We start from the raw sequence: 22,218 nt of genomic DNA on the forward strand, positions 1-22,218 counted from the left end.
ATTTCATAGCTTCTCATTTATATTGACTACTCCCTCTTTCCCCTTTTTCTCTATTGTTATATGTTCCTTTATATTTCTAATTGTTGCTTTCATGTTGCCACTGAACCAAGCTGAGCTTTTAGCCCAAGTTGTTCTCTTTCTTCATCATGGAATCATGGCTTTTTTGGACATCTAATAAATGCTTATTAAATAAATCCCAATATTAGTGTTCGAGTTTGGATGATCACATATTGAAAGAAGAAAATTACTGCTCTGTGCAAAGGCTAGATGGACAGAGGGACAAACATGCTTCAATTCCAGCCAAAAGAGCTGCTTAAAATTCTTAGGACAATTTTCACACTGAAAACAGTGACCACAACCCTAAAAATGCCACCCTTATGCTAGACCAGGGGTTCTCAAACTTCATTGCACCGTGACCCCCCTTCTGACAACAAAAATTACGCTGTGACCCCAAGAGTGGGGAGGCGGGCAAAATCTGTGCTCGTTCCGGGCGTGTGGGGGAGCCTAAGCTTGAGCCCTGCCGCCCAGGGCTGAAGCCCTGGGGTTTTGGCCCAGGGTAGTGAGGCTCGGGCTTTGGCCCTGAGCCACAGCAAGTTAACACCAGGACTGGCGACCCCATTAAAACAAAGTCGCGACCCACTTTGGGGGCCCAACCCACAGTTTGAGAACTGCTGTGCTAGACAATTGGCTGATTTCAACACAGGAAATTGAAACAGTCATGTTCATGCATATTTATTATATAGGTAGTTGTCACCACTTCATAGTTGAAAGGCCTTTTGAGAGTCATGAATGAAAATATTTGTGATTAATCCATGCAAGTTGGGGGTTTGTTTCTTTGTTCTTTGGAGAGTTTCAGAAGGCCAATATAAGTCTTCTTGAATGGCCAGAAGATGCCTTGAAAATGCCTTGGGGGGGGCATGGAGGGAAGCAGGGGACAAGAAAAAAAGAAAACACACACACACTGATGAGTTCAGCCAGCCCTGCCTTTAAACACAATGCTCTATGAAGTCCACAGTTCAAACATAAGTAGATTTTTGGACCTCTTCATGCACAGGTTATTAGAATGTTGACTTTAAAACAAACAAGTTATTAATATACTTTGTTATAATGGAATGGATTTCCACCAGCAACTGAAGTTGTTTTCATTACTAAGCGATTAACTCAATGTTTTCTCTGTCACCATGTTGCTCCAACTGCTGCCCCAGCTTCCTCCTAAATACTTATGTTCAAATTACTTGTACATTATTGTTCAGAGAACAAGCAATACAAACACATCTTGCTGATCATGAGGAGCAAAAAAAGACAAACCAAAATCTACCATGTAAAAACATTGATCAAAGGGAAGGAGAGGCACATGCACTTTCTGCTTATTGTGGAGGCTTGATCAAAATGCTAGTATTCATAAGAAATAGAAGAGGAAAAAATACTGAAATCAGTATAATGTCATCATTTTTATCTCTGATTTGGTACCTTCATTTTTTGTTCCATTCCCCACCCTCAACTCTCAAAAAAGATACAGTAGAAATAAGGAGTCTCTGAAATGGGGGTGACAAATATGACCAAGGACAGACTTCGGTATGAAAAGAGACAGAAAAGATTAGAATGATTTACTTTAGGGAGGAAACAATTAAAAGGTGATATTAAAGAAATAAAATACTGATTGGTACAGTAAAGTTTTGGGCACGTATTTACCTTTACTCATAACACAAGAACAAAGGGATGTTCAATTAAAGACAAGTTCAGAAATAAAAGACAATTTTTTTTAACACAACACAGCTTGTGAAACTCATTGCCACAAAAGAGCGTAAGCTGATTAATTTAGAGGATTAAAAAAGGAGGAGGCATTTACATAAAGGAGAAGGGTTATTAACTTCCTGCTTCAGGTGGTAAGCTCCTAAATGACAGGGATAGGAAGAACCTTCCCCTATGGACTGCTTATTTCAAAATGTGACTATAAGGGTTCACGCAGTTTCCTCCGAAACAGCTGATACTGTCAGAGACAGAATTCTTGACTAGGTGGCTTACTGGTCTGACCAAGTATTGCTGTTCCTGTCTTCCTATGCAAAACATTAAATTGCTTGTTACAAAACAAGGCTCTGTTTCCAAAGACGCAGAGCTTGACATAGAGCTGTGCAGGAAATCCATCAGGTGTATGTGTGTGTGTGTGTGTGTGTCACAGCACTTATGAATTTAAAAATATTTGACCTGGCATTACGACATAATGTAAATTTATAAGTCACATCTAAGACACATTGTTGAATCAACATTTGGTGTAGAAACAATCTTCCTATAAGGAATAACGTTAAGTCAATTTATTCAGAATGTACACATACTGAACTCTTCTTTCATGCCTTGCTAGTTTTAAAGATAGAAAATTAAATACAAAATTATGTTATGCAGCTCAACTTCAAGCACTAACAAAATAGGGAGAGCCACTGTGAAACTGAAAATTTCACCTGCCTTGTTTTAATTTTGCTTGCAATGTTCATACAGAACTTCATTTGCAGCAGTCTTTCAACATAAGTGATTTGATACCCTTTCCCCTAAAAAAAAAAAAGTTAAAAAAAATTCAGCAACAACAGACCAATGGTCCCATGAGACCATACCACAGCCCAGAGGGCATATCCCAACATTCATGAATTACCCCATAACAGCAATTCTCTCTGTGTGTGTTTGTGTGTTAAACAAACAGACTCCAGCATGTGTGATTTGTGCCCATAAAATTTCTGCCTGTATTTTTGTGTTATACAATGAACTACAGGTGCAAGTCAGAATATTTGAACCTCTAGCTATCTGACTTGTGCCCAGAGGTAAATTCGGGCGAGGGGTAAAAACTAAGTTGTGAACCCACAATTCAAGTGGAAAATATGTGTGTAATTTGTACCTGAAAAAAGGAGACCACCCTTTTAAAAATGTGATTCTCTTTTGGGTAGGGGTTTATTACCATATGAGAACTTTTCTCTCCAGGGATATGTGGCAGTAAAGGGGATTGGTGACCACTAGCAAACCAGTCTATTTGAACGTGAGGGAAAAACATAATTCAACAGGCTCCAGTGATTCATCCATGAGAGAAGTCAAGTTCTGAGGAGCTGGAAGCTCTGCTTTGAGCATACAGCAGGAAAAAAAACCTATAAAGTATATAATTGCCTATGGGACATATAGAGAAAAAGGTATTAATTCTTACTGACTCAAATATTACTCCTCCTCATCCCTAGAAGTGATACATCACTATACCTGAAGCCTGGAACTCCTTTCTCACTAAGTCAGTTCCCTCTGAACAAGTAACTTGTAGATTCCACTACCCTGACTTTTCCTCCTGTCTTGCATAACTATAGTGACTTTAGAGCCTATGAGATAGCATACTGTCATCTGAACATTTAAACGCATTGTCTAAGTGCCTCACCCACCTCATTTGAATTGTAATTGGTTTGCACAGAAGGAGAGGCCCAAGGTTTTCTCTATAAATGGTGTTTCAAACACAGCTTGAAGCCTTATCATACAGCACCATACCTGCCTAGAGGAACACAGAACACAAGTCACAGAATAGCAAGAAACTATGGCTGGTGAGTAAAATACAAGTCTCAAATACAATTTGCGAGCAACTGAATAAGGCTATATTCCCTTATTGAGATGGTTTATTTAGTGGGGGTTTGTTGCAAAGGGCTCCAAGTGTTGCATACTCTATATTCTGGGATTTGGAATAAGTTGTATAATTGGTAACAGATATTTTAAATATTTATTTTCCTAAATTTTTAACACAACAAACAGAGAAAGTAAGATATTCCATACATTGTAATACTGGAGTACAGTATTACAAAACAGATGCAGAGCACAATGGGTTGTGGAGAACCACTAAGACTGTTCAGATGCATCACCCAAGAATTTACCAAAGTGTACAGAATGTGATTATTTTATGCTGGTCAGGTTAAATATTAGGAAACTAGAAGGCAAGCTAGAGATATGAATCAGAGAACATAAGAACATAAGAATGGCCATACTGGGTCAGACCAAAGGTACATCCAGCCCAGTATCCTGTCTACCAACTGTGGCCAATGCCAGGTGCCCCAGAGGGAGTGGACCTAACAGGTAATGATCTAGTGATCTCTCTCCTTCGATCCATCTCCATCCTCTAACAAACAGAGGCTAGGGACACCATTCCTTACCCATCCTGGCTAATAGCCATTAATGGACTTAACTTCCATGAATTTATCCGGTTCTCTTTTAAACCCTGTTATAGTCCTAGCCTTCACAACCTCCTCAGGCAAGGAGATTCACAGGTTGACTGTGCGCTGAGTGAAGAATAACTTTCCTTTTATTTGTTTTAAATCTGCTACCCATTAATTTAATTTGGTGGCCCCTAGTTCTTATATTATGGGAACAAGTGAATAACTTTTCTTTATTCACTTTCTCCACACCACTCATGATTTTATGTACCTCTATCATATCCCCCCTTAGTCTCCTCTTTTCCAAGCTGAAAAGTCCTAGCCTCTTTAATCTCTCCTCATATGGGACTCATTCCAAACCCCTAATCATTTTAGTTGCCCTTTTCTGAACCTTTTCTAATACCAGTATATCTCTTTTGAGACGAATGGACCACATCTGTACGCAGTATTCAAGATGTGGGCACACCATGGATTTATATAAGGGCAGTAAGATCTTCTCCATCTTATTCTCTATCCCTTTTTTAATGATTCCTAACATCCCGTTTGCTTTTTTGACTGCCACTGCACACTGTGTGGACATTTTCAGAGAACTATCCACGATAACTCCAAGATCTTTCTCCTGATTAGTTGTAGCTAAATTAGCCCCCATCATATTGTATGTATAGTTGGGGTTTTTTTTTCCAGTGTGCATTACTTTACATTTATCCACATTAAATTTCATTTGCCAAGAGCTAACTATTACTAATATAGGCATTTATGGTAGATGCATTTTGTGAGCATTAATAATATACTTCTGTGGACTCGGTCTCATGTCTACAAATACTTACTGAAAACTAGCTTCTAAGATGGAGTTTGTGTGTTAACAGAGCCTGTGTTTATAGAAGTGTTTGTGTGTTGAGCACACTTATGGGGCTAGATACCATCCAGTAGGTGCATGGAGTGTGCACCCCTTGTGCTTGCAGGAGCAACTATACCTGATGGGGACAGCACCTTTAAATCTAGACAGGGCTTCATATGAGCCCCAGCAGTAAAGTCTAGCCTGGAGAGAGACTGTGCCCCTCTCTTGGCATACCCTCTTTGCCAGAGTTTGGAGCCTGGGTTCTGCAGGCATAAGGTGAATCGGGACTATCACTTGGTGAAACTGATAAGAGAACCGTGTCCAAAGAGCAGAAACAGAGAGCTTGATTTTCCTCTCATACTGATGTAAATCAAGAGTAAATCCACTGAGGTCAATGGAATCACACAATGGAAGTGAGAAGAGAATCAGACCCATGGACCCTAAAAGCCATGCATTTTATCTATACATTTTTTTAAAAAAATTTATTGGGGTGACTTGAACCACTTACTGTCTTGGCATATTCCTTACAGATTCGTTTGCCAGTGCTTCCTAACTTGTTGGTGAAAGTGCAGTGTATAGTCTGCCAATGCCCACTTGATGAATTTCTAAATGTACCAGGTGGGCTCTGACATACCATTAATCTAAATGTTCATCTCTAAGAAATGAACCGAGAAGCAGGAGGGTTGGAAAGAAGTCAGATGTGTATTATGGGCAGGTACCAAAAAAATCTGCTTCACTAAATATTGCTTAAGTAAACAGCCATGAAAAATGCTACTGGGCTGTTTAAGAGAGCTCTTTGTTAACAGCGGGAGTATGTGTTAAAACTGGACAGTAAAAACAATAACCACAGATTGCAGCAACAGGAAAATAACCACAAATCCACAATTTGCTCAGTGTAACATTTGCGCAATAATATGCCACCATCATAGCCAATATTTTAACAAGTGGCTCCCCAAACATTTTCCACTAAACCTCCAGTATGCTCCATGTACCATTGGCATATGCTCACAGAAGGAAGCAGGAGAGAATAGGGAATCTATCCATTTGTGTTTTTCTCCATTTAAACAAAACTCATTCTCATAACCCTAACTGCAGGAACAGGAAGAGGCAGCCCCACTCGACAAACAAGACAGCACTTGGTGGATGTGGTCAGACTTTTTGTGAACCACTCAGAGCACATTCACAGCCCAGCCCAGTGTTCCATTTGTGGGATCTGAGGCAAGGGTGTAGACCTGGGGAAAAGGTGTGGGGGATCCTCCCCATGGTGCTGTTTAAATGCAGGACCTGCCACTTGGTGCTATCAAGGCTATTTTAAATGAAATATTTTGCTCTTCAGTAGATCCAAATGAACCCAGGTAAGTCATTTCTGGCAGGGCTAATTTAGCAGTGTCCAAAAAGGGGGCTGAGAGCAACTCCTCCAGACCCAGAGAAAGCACCCAAACTTTCCACTCAATTTGACTGCAGAATTTTAATAAGGGGTTCATGGAGCCCCTGCTACATCCCAACTGTGGAGGATTCAGCTGCTTGTTTCACAATCTCCTCTCAGTCACAGTCTGACATTGTTCAGTTTTCAGCCCTAGTAGCATAACAAACAATTAAGGTCTGAGTCATACTCAGAAATATCATGTGTGGACAATAGAACTATAAAGTGGGGGTTTAAGGAAATGCAAAGCAGATATTTGATCCAAACCCTAGAGAAAACATTCACTGCCATGTAGAATGGTGATAATAAGAGACACTTCTCACTTGTAAGTAGAATATGCAGTATTGGCTGGAGGTCACATCTTCTGTATATTATCTACACTGCACTTGTAGAATTGGTGTAAGTGATATACATGGGAGAGAAATGGAGACAAATGCTTAAACAAAATCAGATCTAATTCTGAAGGGTCCTGGATGGCCATGTTAAATCTGACCCCAAGGTCTAAATAGGTGTCTTGTCTTGATGTGTCAGAGACCTGAGCTGACTTCCTGCTCTTTGGAGCCACAGGGGCTGAGTTTGCTGCAGAAGTGAGTCACCTCACTGTTTAAAAATCAGAAATATGTCTCAACTTTATAGGTTTTGGAGTCCCCTGCTTCCTTCCCAGAGGCCAAGAGGATTCCCCTGTATGACCCTGCTTTATACCTCAAATTTTCAGCCTCACGTCACAGCCAGTATTTTGACTGAAAGAAGCACTCAGTAGAATTAAACTGCATTCTTTATTCAAGCAACTCACTTCAACTCTACCATCTCTCTCCTCTCAGATGCTTTCCCAGCATCCCTCTAGTACTGCATTAACCAACTCTTGTTCTATTTTAGTCAGCACTAGCTACAACAGTCTTTGCTTTGAGAGATGCCATCTCCCAAGAAGCTAGATAAAATGCTTGCAAAATGAACAATTGGTTCCTCTGTGTGATGGAGACAAAAACACAGGAAGAACCTCCTCCATCAAATTGCCTCCCATTGCCCCAAGTCACCTGTACTTAAAACATGTACAACTCCAAAGAAGATTCCTGAGTTTTCTTCCTGTCCATCGCTAGAGACTCCTCTGTCCCCACAAGGTCTTGGGATTCTCCTTACCTTTATTTTCTCTTCTCACAGCTCTGACATTGATAAATATCAACTGGCAGCTTGAAGCAAATGCGAGTGCACACCATACTGATAAATACTCCAGCACAGAGCTGATTGTGAGGAGAGGACAGGCCTTCACTATCATCTTGACCTTCAACAGAGCACTGCAGACTGGAGAGAGCTTAACATTCACTGCAGAAACAGGTAATGCCCCCTCTTCAGTCCCTCACACAAATTAGTTGCTGCCTCATGGACTAGTGATGTCCTTCCCCTGCAAATGCCCACTAACCCTGTCAGGAGATAATAATGCCTGCACAAACTCATCCCCTCAGAGCTATTGTTAACACAGTTGTACCTACCCAGGTGACCGTGCAGGGTGTTAAATGTATGACTCACTTAAGCTAATGGTATTTGGCATCGATTTGTCTATAACATGCTGACATATGGTACAATCTCACCCATCAGGGGTTGCCTCTCTGCTGGGTTGAATAGAAATTGTATGTAGTTTCAGAGTGCAGGAGAAATTTCAATGTTCTTAATCCTCTTTGAAAGGGCCAAAACCATCACGGCAAGCTAAGACCCAGGCTGTATTTGACATCTCCAGCACAGCGAGCAATAGTACCTGGAGTGCAGTCCAACAATCCACCAACTCCAGCTCTGTCAGCATCTCTATTTTCAGCCCAGCTAATGCTGCCATCGGACGCTACAAACTGAGCGTGCAGCCTGCCTCAGGTGGTAGTGCCTCCCCTAGGACCCTCGGAACATTCGTTCTGCTCTTTAACCCTTGGTCTTCAGGTACAGACACCTTGCGTTTCTCTCTAAGTAACTCAATGCAGCTTTAATATGTGTAGCTTGCCCATCTGATGTACAGCAACTGAACAGTAAAAATATGTACCGTAACACTGAGCGCGAAAAGTGGGAATCAAGAATGTCCTAATACCTTCCAGTGACACAAAAAAACAACTGAATGTCTTAGAGATTTGCTGTATAGCGTACAGTAGGGAGTGCACCCCACCTCCTCTCTGTGCAGAGTCAGAGTCCTGTGGGATCCCAAGAGGGAAGCTACAAACTCATAATGTTCACTCTGTAGCTTTTGTGTGATTATGGAGTCCTACCAGAGAGCCCTTACCCTGAAAGGCATAGACTGAGCCCTGCATCTCCCATAGCTCAGCACCATCATAGAAGGGAGGAGACTGGGCACTACTAGGCACTGTACTGTCCCTAAGAAAAAAAAAGACAAGGCCCTGAATCTGCCCCACACTTACTTTCCCCTGCAGGCCAGAGACTTAGCCACGGGTGTGTCTTCGCTATCCCCCATGCCTCTTCCTTCACCTCACAACTGCAAAAGAGTTGAATTTCTAAAATCCATTGAGAACATTGAAAGCAGAGCAGATGGGTGTTTACAGGAGCTCATCTGAGGCTTTCAAACTCCTGCCCCATTGTGGTTTTACAGCATCTCTGCTTTGGATTTTTAGGGGATGATGTGTTTATGCCTGACAGCTCTGAGCGCAAGGAATACGTGCTGGAAGAGTTTGGAATTCTCTTTGTGGGCAACGTAAACTATCTTCACAAGCGGGGCTGGAATTATGGCCAGGTAAATGCAAAGTGAAGAACTTGGGGTTTGGGCCTCCTTTCTTCTCACAAGCAAGATCAGTACCTTGCCTGCTCTTTCTAGTTCATACTTTCTGCTGCATTATGTGCTGCACTGTCTTTGAGAGACCTTCTGGGGCACTGGCAGCCCTAGCCATGTTCCTCTTCACCTCCCAGTGACTTATCTGGACAACAGGAGCCTGGTCACAGGCATCAGGCCTCATCTCATGCCCCCCTTTATACCAATTCACATGAAGGTCAGTATCGATAACTGGACATTTCTCAGACCAGGACTCCCATAGTTCAGCTGTAAATGTTTTAAAGTCTCTGCTGGATAACACTGTACACAGACAATATGTGCATCTGATGAAGTGGATTCTAGCCCATGAAAGTTTATGCCCAAATAAATTTGTTAGTCTCTAAGGTGTCACAAGGACTCCCCATTGTTTTTGCTGATACAGACTAACATGGCTACCACTCTGAAACTGTACACAGATGTAACTGCTGTGATGCTGGGCAGCACTATCCCCACTGTTATTACACAGTCATAAATTTTGAGGCCTGAAAGGACCATTGCGATCATCTAGTTTGATCTTCTGAATGACACAGGCCAGAGATTTGTATCCAGTAATTCCTGCACCAAGCCCATAATTTATGTTGGAGCTAGAATGGCTCCTTAAGAAATATGTAGACTACTTTTCAAATACTGATTTAGACTATTGTACCCTTAAGATTTATAAGGAAGAACAATTTGCATCACCTATATATTAACTTATTTTTAAAACACAGTTTCAAGAGGACATTCTGAATATCTGCCTTTCCATACTGGATAGAAGCCTAAACTACCGTCAAGACCCTGCCACTGATGTGTCTCGCAGAAATGATCCCAAATACGTGGGCCGTGTGCTCAGTGCCATGGTAAGAAAGAGGTTGATTTACTCAGCATTAGAAACATTGCAAAAGCCAAATCCACTAACTGTTTCTTTAAAAGCAGTTCTTTAAAAGCAGATGGAAGATACTTCCCGTGAGGGTAAATCCACTGTTTGTGTGGCTCAGAAACCACAGTGATGGATAACTACCCGATTTGTGCCTGCAAGTTCTTCTAGTCTATGGTATTTCTGAGGCATCTATCACTTTGGCATCCAGTTGTCAGATAAAATAAAGAGTTCATAACTCCATTTCCCCCCTTAAACAGGGAGTGAGATTGAGAGTGGGTCTGGTGGTATTCATAGAGGTCATTCCTGGTAGTCTTACATTTTGGCTTATTTGATCACTTCTGGTAAGGAGTTCTATAGGCAAGGGATTTTTTTTATTGAGAAGGCTCTTCCCCAGAAACCTAGATGTTACTCCTGATCTCTCCAGTTGTTCTGCCCTTGCAGTAGAGGATTTTATTCTCCGGGGCTAACATTCCTTCCACGAGCACTAAATTGACTTAAAAGTTTATAAAGGTAGCAATAAAAGCAGGAGACAAAATACTATTAAGATTTTTGCACCCAGCCAAGACATTTTTTCTCATAGTTTCAGTTTAAAACCATGAAGCTGCTCCAAGTTGTAATGTACATCTCCCCACATAAGGGCTTGTTTGTGCTGAAACTTAGCATGTTTCAAGCTGACTGAGTACATCTACAGTATACTGCACACCAGCTGGCACATGGATCCTGATATGATGCACTTAAAGTTCTGTAAAGTGCTTTGACCTACTGCTGTTATTTTCGGGTGGGAGGAGCAGAGGGGGCTAAATATTTTCATTTCTTGATTAAATACAACTCCTACTTCCCTTAAAATAAGATGCCTTCTTCGTGACAAGCCAGTTCCCTGAAGCAGTGGCTTTGCCCCTTGTACAGTGATTACGGCACTAGCCTAAGACTTGGGAGACCTAGGTTCAGTTCCTTCCTCCAACACAGTCTCCCTGTATGACCTTGGGCAAGTCATTCAGCCTCTCTGTGCCCCAGTTCCCCATCTGTAAAATGGATTTAATAGTAGTGTCCTATGGCACAAGGGCATTCTGGGGATCAATATAGTAAAGACTGTATTGCACTTTGAGATCTACTGATGAAAAAGCACTTACATAATAGTTATAAGAGGTATTAATTATTACTATATGCCATACAGGGCTGTTTCTCCCTCATTTCCTTCTTCTACTGCAAACTATGCTATGTGTTAATCTAGGGTATATTTTTTTTCCAGGTCAACAGTAATGATGATAACGGGGTGGTGCTGGGAAACTGGAGTGGAAATTACTCTGGTGGAACAAGTCCAAGCAGTTGGAATGGAAGTGTTGAAATTATACAAAAGTGGAAGAATGGAGGATTTAGACCTGTTAAATATGGACAATGCTGGGTTTTTGCATCAGTGCTGAACACAGGTATGTTTCATTAACACAGATGTGTTTGTTGCACAGGCTCCATTATGGGAAATGCTAAACACTGTATACTGAGGCCTGTTTCAAAGCACTGGCAGTGTCAGAGCCTGGTTTGGCCAGGATCACTATCCAGAAATATTAGCTGAGGATAGTAGCATAGAAACTTTGTATCTCAGAAATACAGGTTTTTAATTATTTGTTTTGGTTTTTTTAGTGCTCAGGTGTCTGGGGATTCCTACTCGTGTGATTTCAAATTTCAACTCCGCCCATGACGCAGATAGAAACCTGAGTGTGGATGTATATTATGATGAGTCTGGAAATCATCTGAACATGGGGAGTGACAGCATCTGGTAACCAACTGCTCTTCTAAATATCTGCAGTATTAAGCATTGACATCATTGGGACTTATAGATGCAAGTCAAAGGCATGATTTGGTCCCGTGCATTGACGGGATAGATACAGACTCCTCAACCAAAGTGTGTAGATTCCCACACTAAACACATTGTTAACGTATCATTAAAGCTGCAACTCAAAACAAGACACACATCATTAAATAAATAACAAAACAATAAAAAGTATGGAAACCACCAGCTAGGGTTGCCTCAGTCTTCACACCCAAATTATGGTCTCTCTCTCTCCAAAGAGCAGAACAATTCTCAATGATCAACACTATTTAATCTGCATGTACTTCATTTAGTACAGAGTCTAATTTCACAAAGAGTTACGACAGTCACTTGAAGCTAAGTTAGAAAGAGTTCTAACCATACTACAGCTACAGGACCAAAGTGGATACAAAAATCTAAGGTGTCAACCTGAAAATATCACACAATGGGACTTGATTAGTTTGGGTCCAGATTTTTAAAAGGGTGCACACAGTGGTGCTGGAACAATTTTTATAGTGGGGGTGCTGAGAGCCATTGAACCAAACTGTAAACCTTGGATATGATGGAAACCACTTCAAGCCAGGGGGTTCAGCAGCAGTCCCAGGACCCCTAGTTCCAGCACCTATGGGTGTACATTAAGATGTGAACTTTCAGCATGATCAGGACACAGGCTTCCTTTATATAGGTATAACTTGTCCCCATATCAGGTCACTGGGGTGAAAATCCGCATAATTATGCCCAGAATTAAATGGTAGATGCATAAATTAAGATACAAATTTAGCATGATATTATGCTGTGCAACTGCAGAGGTGCTCAGGAAGGGAGAGCATCCTGGGTGCAAGGACCAGGCATAATCTCAGTCCTTGTACTCCAGGGAACACTGTTGAACCCAGTGAAAGCTGAGAGTGCTCAGAACCTTTCAAAATCAGGTCCAAGGCTTCCAGTATAACTATAAAATGTCTGGGATTGTTTTCAGTTATGTCAGACATAAAATTCTTGTTGATTTTACATTTCCCAATGAAACTCCCATCCAGAACTTCAGGTTGAGATTCTCAGGATCAAGTCTGAAATATTCAGTCTCAGGAGAGAACATATTTGCATTACAACATTACAACATTTGCTATAGTAAGCTATAAATGACAGACAAGGAGTGCATTTCCTGTAAATTAGTGGGAGGCTGGAAGTGTTGAGAGCCCTTAATTAAGGCCATTACTTGCTGAGACATGCCTGATCCAGAATCAGGATAATTTCTTATTTTGCATGGCTTATAACAGCAATAAAGTAATATTTATGCTGTTTCATTTACCATTCTATTATTTTCTTAGCTATTAGAGACCAATACAGAAACCATTGGGAAACTATGCCTCACTGTGAATGCTTTGTTAGGGGATATAATGTGTGGCTAGGAAATGTATTAAGTTGTGCAGACATTTAATGTATTTATGGACCCCATTCTCCCATATGGTCTTTCTGCCAGCAGCAAAGCGTAGCCAGAAAGCCATCTTCATCAGCAACCTGAGGGTTTCCTCTAGGGGAAAAGGAGGTTTTGGATCACCCTACTGGCAACTCCCAGTTCACAGGATGTGGCCAGAGCACTGCTGAGCTCCTGTTATCCCTGGCTGCCACAATATGCTTTTGGTGCTGTAAGCAGCTGAACATAATTTAGAACTCCCCTAAAGCTGCAGTGAGTTGTGTCCTGGGCCAGACTAGTTCCTGGCTCAAGGAGCCTCAAAGGCAACATGAAAACTCTGTTTTTGTTTGTTTTGCTGGTCCTTCAGCATGAACAATTTGGTCAAATGAGGGAATCTGGGCTTACAGACCTGTAGAATTCAGAGTAGCAGCCGTGTTAGTCTGTATTCGCAAAAAGAAAAGGAGTACTTGTGGCACCTTAGAGACTAACAAATTTATTAGAGCATAAGCTTTCGTGAGCTACAGCTCACTTCATCGGACCTGTAGAAGTGGATACAATCAGTGACTCTCAGAAACTTGCTACACAACTGTCACACATTAGTTGTTTACCATGTTTATTCTTGTCTCTAGGAATTTCCATGTCTGGAATGAAAGCTGGTTTACCCGAAGTGACCTGGGGCCCTCCTACAACGGATGGCAAATTCTGGATGCAACTCCCCAGGAGAGAAGTGCAGGTACAGGGATTCTAATTCAGGAAAATGTTAAAGCAGGGGGACAACTAGTCACTCTCAGGACTTGTTGGGGAGAATGAGGAATTCAACCCTGGCCAAACAATATCACTTCTCTCCCTGCCCAAAAAGGGAGGGAAATGAGAACATTCATCCCTTTCCACCGTTAAGACCTCAGTTTACTCCTTGGTGCCAAAACGCAAAACAGGCTTCCCTATCCATCTTTTTCCAGAAATTCCTACGTTTTCAGCACAGAAATCTGCAGCTATTGAAAATTAGATGGCAGAATAAAACAAATTGGATTTATCATCAAAACAAATAAATACAAAGTCTAAGCTGCTGACTGGAATGGACAACTTTAAGGGGGAGAAGGCTGGAGTGGGGTGGCAGGGCTTTATAATTCAGGGGTCCTTGACATACAGTTTATGTCTAATGTGCATTGCTTACATTGCTTACAAAAGAGTATATTGACTAGTCTAGCCCTAATTGATTTTCTTTTCCTTGATACTCTAGGAATATATCAGTGTGGTCCTGCCTCACTTATAGCCATCAAAGAAGGAGATGTAGACCTTGACTATGATTCTCCATTCGTATTTGCTGAGGTGAATGCAGACCGTATCACCTGGATTTATGACATTAGGAATGGAGTGAAAAAGCCAATCTCTTCTGAGACCAAATCAGTTGGCCAGTTCACCAGCACCAAGGCAATAGGCAGTTATGCCCGTGTAGATGTCACTAATAATTACAAATATGAAGAAGGTAAAGAGAAAATCCTGTTTTGTGATAGTAGCACAAAAGCTTAATTCTTAAAATGGTAGAAACATTGTAATAGAAGCTAGTACCTTAGCTAGTACTAAAACAGCTAGGACAAAAGTTACACTTTTGGCTCCTACAGCACTAAGAAAAGGAGGAAGACGGAAGGTATAGTATGGTGCCATATCATTTTTGATGTGTCAGTTTTGATTCATGAGATCTGGGTAATGTTGCTCTTAATTACATTGTGCAAAACATGTCCTGTCCCATCCTGTCCATGATAACACAGGCTGCTCAAATTGCATTTGCTACTGACAACACAGTTATTAGACAGTTTATAGGTACTGTATAGAAATCTAACAGACAGATAAACTCCACAAGAAGGGCAACCCTTTCAAAAGGACCTCAACCACCCTCTAAATTTGCACCTTCAGTTTTGCCTGTACAAAATACAAAATACAAACATCTATTAGCTAAGTTTGCATGTGCAAACAAGGGTAAGACACAAAGATATTAAAAATGTCTAAGGGGAGGAAGGGCTAATAATTCAACCCTCATCTTAGAGTAAGGCCTGTTCAAGTAAGCTACAGGCCTGTCAATCCCATCAGTTTAGAGGGCTGCTTCGTGTTACAGAATAAAGTGAAGCAAGTTGGAATTTATATTTACCACTTGTACAACCCTAGGAAAAGTTGGATGAGGAAAGGTTTCAGAACTAAGCTTTAGCTCCTCTCTGAAATTAACAGGTTTAGTGCTCTCAAGTTTAAGGACAGCAACTCTGAAATAAATGCATGCCTGTCACTCATCCAACAGGTTAATAGTGACTGCAATAAACAGTTGCTCTGTCTCCCCTGGAGGCAGATCTGCCAGGGCCCTACATCCTGCTGGGTAAGCATCAGGCTTGTCAGTTAAAAGTGGAGAGACAAGATGGTTGTCTCTCTAAATATCTTAGGACCAATGCCGCTACAATTACTCTGCATACAATATTTACAAATGGACATATTTTACTGGTTTTTTTATTATCATTTTCATGGCTCACTCTTTCTCTCTAATAGGCTCTCAGAAGGAAAGAGAAGTGTATAAAAAGGCTCGTACAAAGCTGGGTCGAGTATATGGTTTTAGTGCCACATCAGAGAAGCAACCAGAAATTGATCAAAAGCCTGACATTTCAGGAAAGTTCAAGCTGGATGGCGCCTTAGAGATCGGCAAAGATATCAGCCTAATCTTGGTTCTCAGAAATTTGACCTCTGATGCTAAGACTGTAAAGGCAAATCTGACTGCTTGGACCATCGTGTACACTGGGAAGCCAATTCATAAGGTCTGGAAAGACTCCCTTTCAGTTACTTTTGCTTCTGAAGAAGGTAATTTTTCATATAATTGTGTAACCAAAGAAACAAGTTTGTCATAACAGTATGAGAGAATTAGATTTAAAGGTGGCAAAACTGAGGGAATGAAGAAATCTACTAAGAAAGGTGCAATGGGAGAGGGTCTTAAATTCCAGTGTGGAAGGAGGCTGAGGATTCCTAAGAGACACTATCATTAATCCAAAGCAGGTTAAAGTTCCTCTAAAAGAGAAAAATCTAAGAAATAAAACATTTCCCATATGATTCCCAAACACTGCTCACATATAGGGGGTGGGGGAAACATACCAGAAATGAAGAGGTGGTGGCAAGTAAACCAGAATACTCAGTTAACAGAAGCTAGTATGGAAAAGATAAGGACAACAAAAAAGCAAGATGAGTTAATGGCAGCCAAAGGGCTTCTGAAAAGTTACATGGATTTTTATAATGGGAAGAAACAGCACAGTAAAAGGAAGAAAACTGGTTCATTGGGGGGAATGAAATTTTTGATGATTCAAAAGTGGCTGAAATGCCCTGTTTATACTATATCTTGAACAAAAAGAAACCTGAATTATTAGTACAGAAGAAAAATGCTGTAAAATAACTTTGGATAAAGCGCAGATAGAGGAAAGTTTGAGAAAATGCAAGTACACACACACAAGCAGGTCCAGGTGATGTGCATCTTATGGAATTAGTTCTGGATAGGGCCTGAGAGGACTTTCCCATTACAATTAAATAGACACTAACTAGTTAATGAAATGCAAAGTGGCAAGTTATCTGCCTCATCACCTTCCAGAAAGAACAATGGGGAGGAAAAAAGGGTCAGAGAATGAGGCAGAAACCAACCCCAGTCCAGTCCCAGACAGGCAGATAGGCAATGCAGCAAGAAGTGAGAGAAAAGCAGAGGAAGCTCATGTCCTATCTAGCACCAGATACTGGGCTATAGGAAAATACTCATTTTAGGTGAATGACATTTGTTAGACTTTTGCAAGTGCATCTCATCCTATTTATTTTTAAAATTTTATGTTATTTTTTCCTTTCAGAGAAACAATTTCCTGTTAAGATAACATATGCTGAGTACCAGCAAAATTTAACAAGAGACAACATGATTCGAGTAACAGCTTTGTGTCAAGCTGAAAGTGGGATTGATGTGGTGGTGGAAAGAAACATTACTCTGGATAACCCTGACCTTGTCATGCAGGTAAAGATTTGTCCCTTTGCCACCTGGAGAGAAAGATTGCTTCAGCTGCTTTACACAGCTTCAGCAATGGGGAAAGGGGAAGGTGAAAGGAGATTTAGATTGGATCTTTTGTTCCTACATCAACTGTCTTTTCCATTAAAAAGAAAAGGAGTGCTTGTGGCACCTTAGAGGCTAACAAATTTATTAGAGCATAAGCTTTCGTGAGCTACAGCTCACTTCATCGGATGCATTTGGTGGAAGAAACAGAGGAGAGATTTATATACACACACACAGAGAACATGAAACAATGGGTTTATCATACACACTGTAAGGAGAGTGGTCAGTTAAGATAAGCCATCACCAGCAGCAGGGGGGGGAAAGGAGGAAAACCTTTCATGGTGACAAGCAAGGTAGGCTAATTCCAGCAGTTAACAAGAATATCAGAGGAACAGTGGGGGGGGTGGGGGTGGGGGGGAGAAATACTATGGGGAAATAGTTTTACTTTGTGTAATGACTCATTCATTCCCAGTCTCTATTCAAGCCTAAGTTAATTGTATCCAGTTTGCAAATTAATTCCAATTCAGCAGTCTCTCGTTGGAGTCTGTTTTTGAAGCTTTTTTGTTGAAGGATAGCCACTCTTAGGTCTGTGATCGAGTGACCAGAGAGATTGAAGTGTTCTCCAACTGGTTTTTGAATGTTATAATTCTTGACGTCTGATTTGTGTCCATTCATTCTTTTACGTAGAGGCTGTCCAGTTTGGCCAATGTACATGGCAGAGGGGCATTGCTGGCACATGATGGCATATATCACATTGGTAGATGCGCAGGTGAACGAGCCTCTGATAGTGTGGCTGATGTGATTAGGCCCTATGATGGTATCCCCTGAATAGATATGTGGACAGAGTTGGCAACGGGCTTTGTTGCAAGGATAGGTTCCTGGGTTAGTGGTTCTGTTGTGTGGTTGCTGGTGAGTATTTGCTTCAGATTGGGGGGCTGTCTGTAAGCAAGGACTGGCCTGTCTCCCAAGATCTGTGAGAGTGATGTGTCGTCCTTCAGGATATGTTGTAGATCCTTGATGATGCGTTGGAGAGGTTTTAGTTGGGGGCTGAAGGTGATGGCTAGTGGCGTTCTGTTATTTTCTTTGTTGGGCCTGTCCTGTAGTAGGTGACTTCTTGGTACTCTTCTGGCTCTGTCAATCTGTTTCTAACAAATAAATTTGTTAGTCTCTAAGGTGCCACAAGCACTCCTTTTCTTTTTGCGAATACAGACTAACGCGGCTGCTACTCTGAAACCTGTCTTTTCCATTGACAGAGATGCTCTGTTCTCATCCTGACATGGTGGGGTGTCTTAAGAGTGCCCAACATTTCATGACTCATAACATCATTTTCTGCTTCAGAATGTGATCATGCAAGTATTTGGTCTGTGCAGGTGCTCAGTGATGCGAAGGTGAATGAACCAGTGAATGTGGAAGTGATATTTACCAATCCTCTCGACCAAGAGGTGAAAGACTGCGTGCTGTTGGCAGAAGGCAGTGACCTGCTGAAAGGAAAGCTCGAGATAGAGTAAGTACAAGGAGCATCAACTTCTTGACACAAAAGCTGCACACAACAGGACTTAGGGTTGGGTGTTTTTGAAGCAAATGTTGGTATGACACATTTTTCCTTCTGGCTATAACCACAGAGGTCTGTCTGTGGAAATGAGACTCAAGAAAACAAAGACCTGATTTTTAATGAAGCCTCAACCTGACCTTTCTTTTGGCATTGCAGTTTGTAGGTGCCAATAACTGTGGGCACAAGTTGGTGCTATTTATTTACCCATTTACCTGATTGCACTCACACATTGGGTAAAAGTCTAAATGATATAAGTGGGGTAAACATTCATTGGGGCTGAGGCCCTGGTAGCCAGTCTGCAGATACAATCTATTAAACTTGAATATTGTGGCAGTGCCAACCAGGTCACTCCCTACTACACAAGACATGATACAGAGTAAGTGACGGTATCTACCCAAAAAAGCTGTACCTGTTAACCTTGGGTCCTTTTAAAAACTTTTTTAAATGAACTGTGTGAGTGCAAATCTGAGTATTTGTCTCTCTCTCTCTGATATTCACCCATATCAGGTAGCTAGAGGTGCAAGTATTCCGATTTGTGCCTGCATTTCAAAATGTGAACATTTCAATAAGTTCAAATTTTTCAGACAAAAATTGCACCCTCAAAAGAAGGCCATCCTTCTGAAAATGTACCCCCATCTCTCTCCATGCACAACTACTGCTGGTGCAAAATTCCTCCTGCAACTAGTATATGGAAAAACTGCTGATACAAAGAGACAGGGTTTTAATAATCCAGACCTAAATCATAATGTTTAGAAAGCCAGACATGCTAAGACTTTGAAAGTTATACAATTTGTGTATTTAGAGATTAAAATATATTAATTATGGAGGGACAGAATGGAAGGAGTGGTGAATATTGTGATAAATACTTTTTTAAAACAAGAGACTATTTCTCCTGAATAGTAACCATTGGCATATATGATTTTTCAATGTTGGTTTTGAAATTCAAAAAATGTCATTGTTTTGGGAGATGTAGACATACAGCAGGGGTTAGATCAATAAATTGAAACCCTTACTCATGAGGGGGCACTAGTGTATTTGCTACTGATAGATGAGGAATGGGACAGCTATAAAGAGCTGTAATACAATAGATGCTATCCAGTTCATTTTTCATACATGTTTGGATCATTAATATCTTGTAATGCTGGTATTTTACTGTAGAACCAGGAAGGGTAAATTTGCAGCCAGACCTCCATCTGGCCTTCACAGAACTGCACACACAAACTTCTACATGCACTTGGCAGGTACAAATGCCTGCCAAATATTCTATTTGTCTATGCCCTTTAGTCTAACACCTGCATATCCTTAAATGTAAGTGAAAATGCTAACCAAACTCTGAATTATCTATCGTATACTCACAGTAAGAAAAGGAGTACTTGTGGCACCTTAGAGACTAACAAATTTATTAGAGCTAAAATATTTAATGCTCTAATAAATTTGTTAGTCTCTAAGGTGCCACAAGTACTCCTTTTCTTTTTGCGAATACAGACTAACACGGCTGCTACTCTGAAACCTATACTCACAGTAGAGATCTCCAAAGTGGTCGAAGACAGCTAGGTACCCAACTCCCAGCAAAAGCATTGGAGATCTAACTCCTTTAGGCCCCTTTGGAAGCCCGTTGTATAGCTCCTGCTCCCTACTGACAGAAATGCATAGGGAGGATGGCTGACAGGGAAACAAATATAAAATACAAGGATGTTTTCAACTGATATTTCTCCTTTTGTTTCTGTTTTTTAGAATGCCCTCACTACAGCCCAAGCAAAGTTCCAAAATACCATTTGAAATCATTCCCACCAAGAGTGGAACCAAGCAACTTCTCGTTAATTTCTCCTGTGACAAGTTTCCAGATGTCAAAGCCTTTGAGACCATAAATGTGGCCAACTGATTATAAGATGTGCAGTGGTCAGTTTGTCTGTATAACCTTGAGTGAAATAGTGCAAGAAAGCTCCTGTCTTCTGTAAACAATTAGTAAATCAATCTATTTTTGCTACAGAAACAAAATCCACACCCTGTCTGACAGGAAATATCCTGTTATATAGTTTTACCAAATTCATGGCCGTGAAAAATGTGTCATGGACTATGAAATCTGATCTTTTGTGTATTTTTACCCTATACTATAAGATTTCACAGGGGAGACCAGCGTTTTTCAAACTGGGGGTCCAAACCCAAAAGAGTGTTGTGGGGGTAGTTGCAAGATTACTGTGGGGGGGGGGGTTGTGGTATTGCCATCTTTACTTCTACGCTGCCTTCAGAGTTGGGTGGCTGGAGAGCAGTGGCTGTTGGCCAGGTGCCCAGCTCTGAAGGCAGTGTCTCACCAGCAGCAGCACAGAAGTAAGGGTTGCAATACCATACCATGCCACCCTTACTTCTGTGCTGCTGCCTTCAGAGTTGGGTCAGGACCCTACAGTTACAATGCCGTGAAATTTCAGATTTAAATATCTGAAATAATGAAATTACAATTTTAAAAATCCTATGACTGTGAAATTGATCAAAATGGACTGTGAATTTGGTAGGGCCCTAGTTATACATTTCAATACGCAATGTGAGGGAGGGATTCTTCATGTACCGATGTAAATTTCAAATATACTATCTGCACTTCTCTCCCAATTGTGTGTCTGATTTTCTTATGCCTTTTTAAATTGGGACGCTATTCCCTGTGGCCCCAGGTACTGATAATCTGCTATGAGATCTGGACCCTTCTAGAGTGAGCAATACTAAATCTATATTATTTTAACATTGAACATGACTTATACTGTGCAGAAAAGACTGGATATTACAACAATTTAAGTCACCCTTATGAAAAGGTTCTCTAGAATTTAATAAGGATGGAAACCAATAGGGTTCTATAGAAATTACTCAAAAAAGTTATAGAATAGTAAGATTCTTTTTATGGCTTTTAAACCAGCCTACAGAATTCTATCACAGGCATATAATTTTCTATTAAATTCTGTAAGTTTTTCTAAAGGATATTCACTATTAAAGAGCTACAGTACTACATTGTTTTACCTATCCTGTTTTGGATCCTCAGCTTCTTCTCTAGCATTATTGTCCCTGCCCCCAAAACTTTTTCACATTGAGATAGTTGGTGGGACCTACGCTGTGCTGGGTGCTTTCCAAACAAAGAAGGTCACAGTCCTTATGCTAAAGAGTGAACAATTAAAAAAGATAAAGACAGATGAAGTGTGGCAGAGAGGGATATGACCTCTAGGCGGACTGTATGTCTACACTGCAATTACCGGTGTGATTGTATCTTGGATAGACATACCTGCACTAGCTTTCATCTACCTAGCATGGCTAAAAGTAGCACTGAAGATGCA

General features: G+C 40.9%; 1 protein-coding gene and 1 long non-coding RNA gene across 2 annotated transcripts; one reads left to right on the forward strand and one right to left on the reverse strand.

The window, feature by feature from the left end:
* Window positions 1-716: 716 nt before the first annotated feature.
* Window positions 717-7,653, reverse strand: LOC122456439. The gene is made up of 2 exons (XR_006275368.1): window positions 7,562-7,653; window positions 717-905 (listed from the first exon to the last, which is right to left on the reverse strand). It is a non-coding gene; the product is annotated as an uncharacterized LOC122456439 (long non-coding RNA).
* On the forward strand, window positions 3,378-21,910 carry LOC119841998 (protein-glutamine gamma-glutamyltransferase E-like). The gene is made up of 13 exons (XM_038369872.2): window positions 3,378-3,563; window positions 7,583-7,756; window positions 8,105-8,347; window positions 9,028-9,146; window positions 9,932-10,060; window positions 11,330-11,507; window positions 11,719-11,854; window positions 13,928-14,031; window positions 14,539-14,784; window positions 15,831-16,136; window positions 17,159-17,316; window positions 18,723-18,856; window positions 20,639-21,910. The coding sequence occupies exons 1-13, from the start codon at window positions 3,557-3,559 to the stop codon at window positions 20,784-20,786; spliced, it is 2,082 nt and encodes a 693-aa protein (XP_038225800.1). The 5' UTR covers window positions 3,378-3,556; the 3' UTR covers window positions 20,787-21,910.
* The last annotated feature ends 308 nt before the right edge of the window (window positions 21,911-22,218 follow it).

Source organism: Dermochelys coriacea, chromosome 13 (genome assembly GCF_009764565.3).
Source record: "Dermochelys coriacea isolate rDerCor1 chromosome 13, rDerCor1.pri.v4, whole genome shotgun sequence".
NCBI classification, from domain to species: Eukaryota; Metazoa; Chordata; order Testudines; family Dermochelyidae; genus Dermochelys; species Dermochelys coriacea.

Excerpts from the sequence above, each read along its gene's own strand:
- LOC119841998 (XM_038369872.2), top strand. Across the intron at positions 9,147-9,931 it reads GGGGCTGGAATTATGGCCAG|TTTCAAGAGGACATTCTGAA; the intron begins GTAAATGCAAAG and ends TTTAAAACACAG. Across the intron at positions 10,061-11,329 it reads GCCGTGTGCTCAGTGCCATG|GTCAACAGTAATGATGATAA; the intron begins GTAAGAAAGAGG and ends TTTTTTTTCCAG.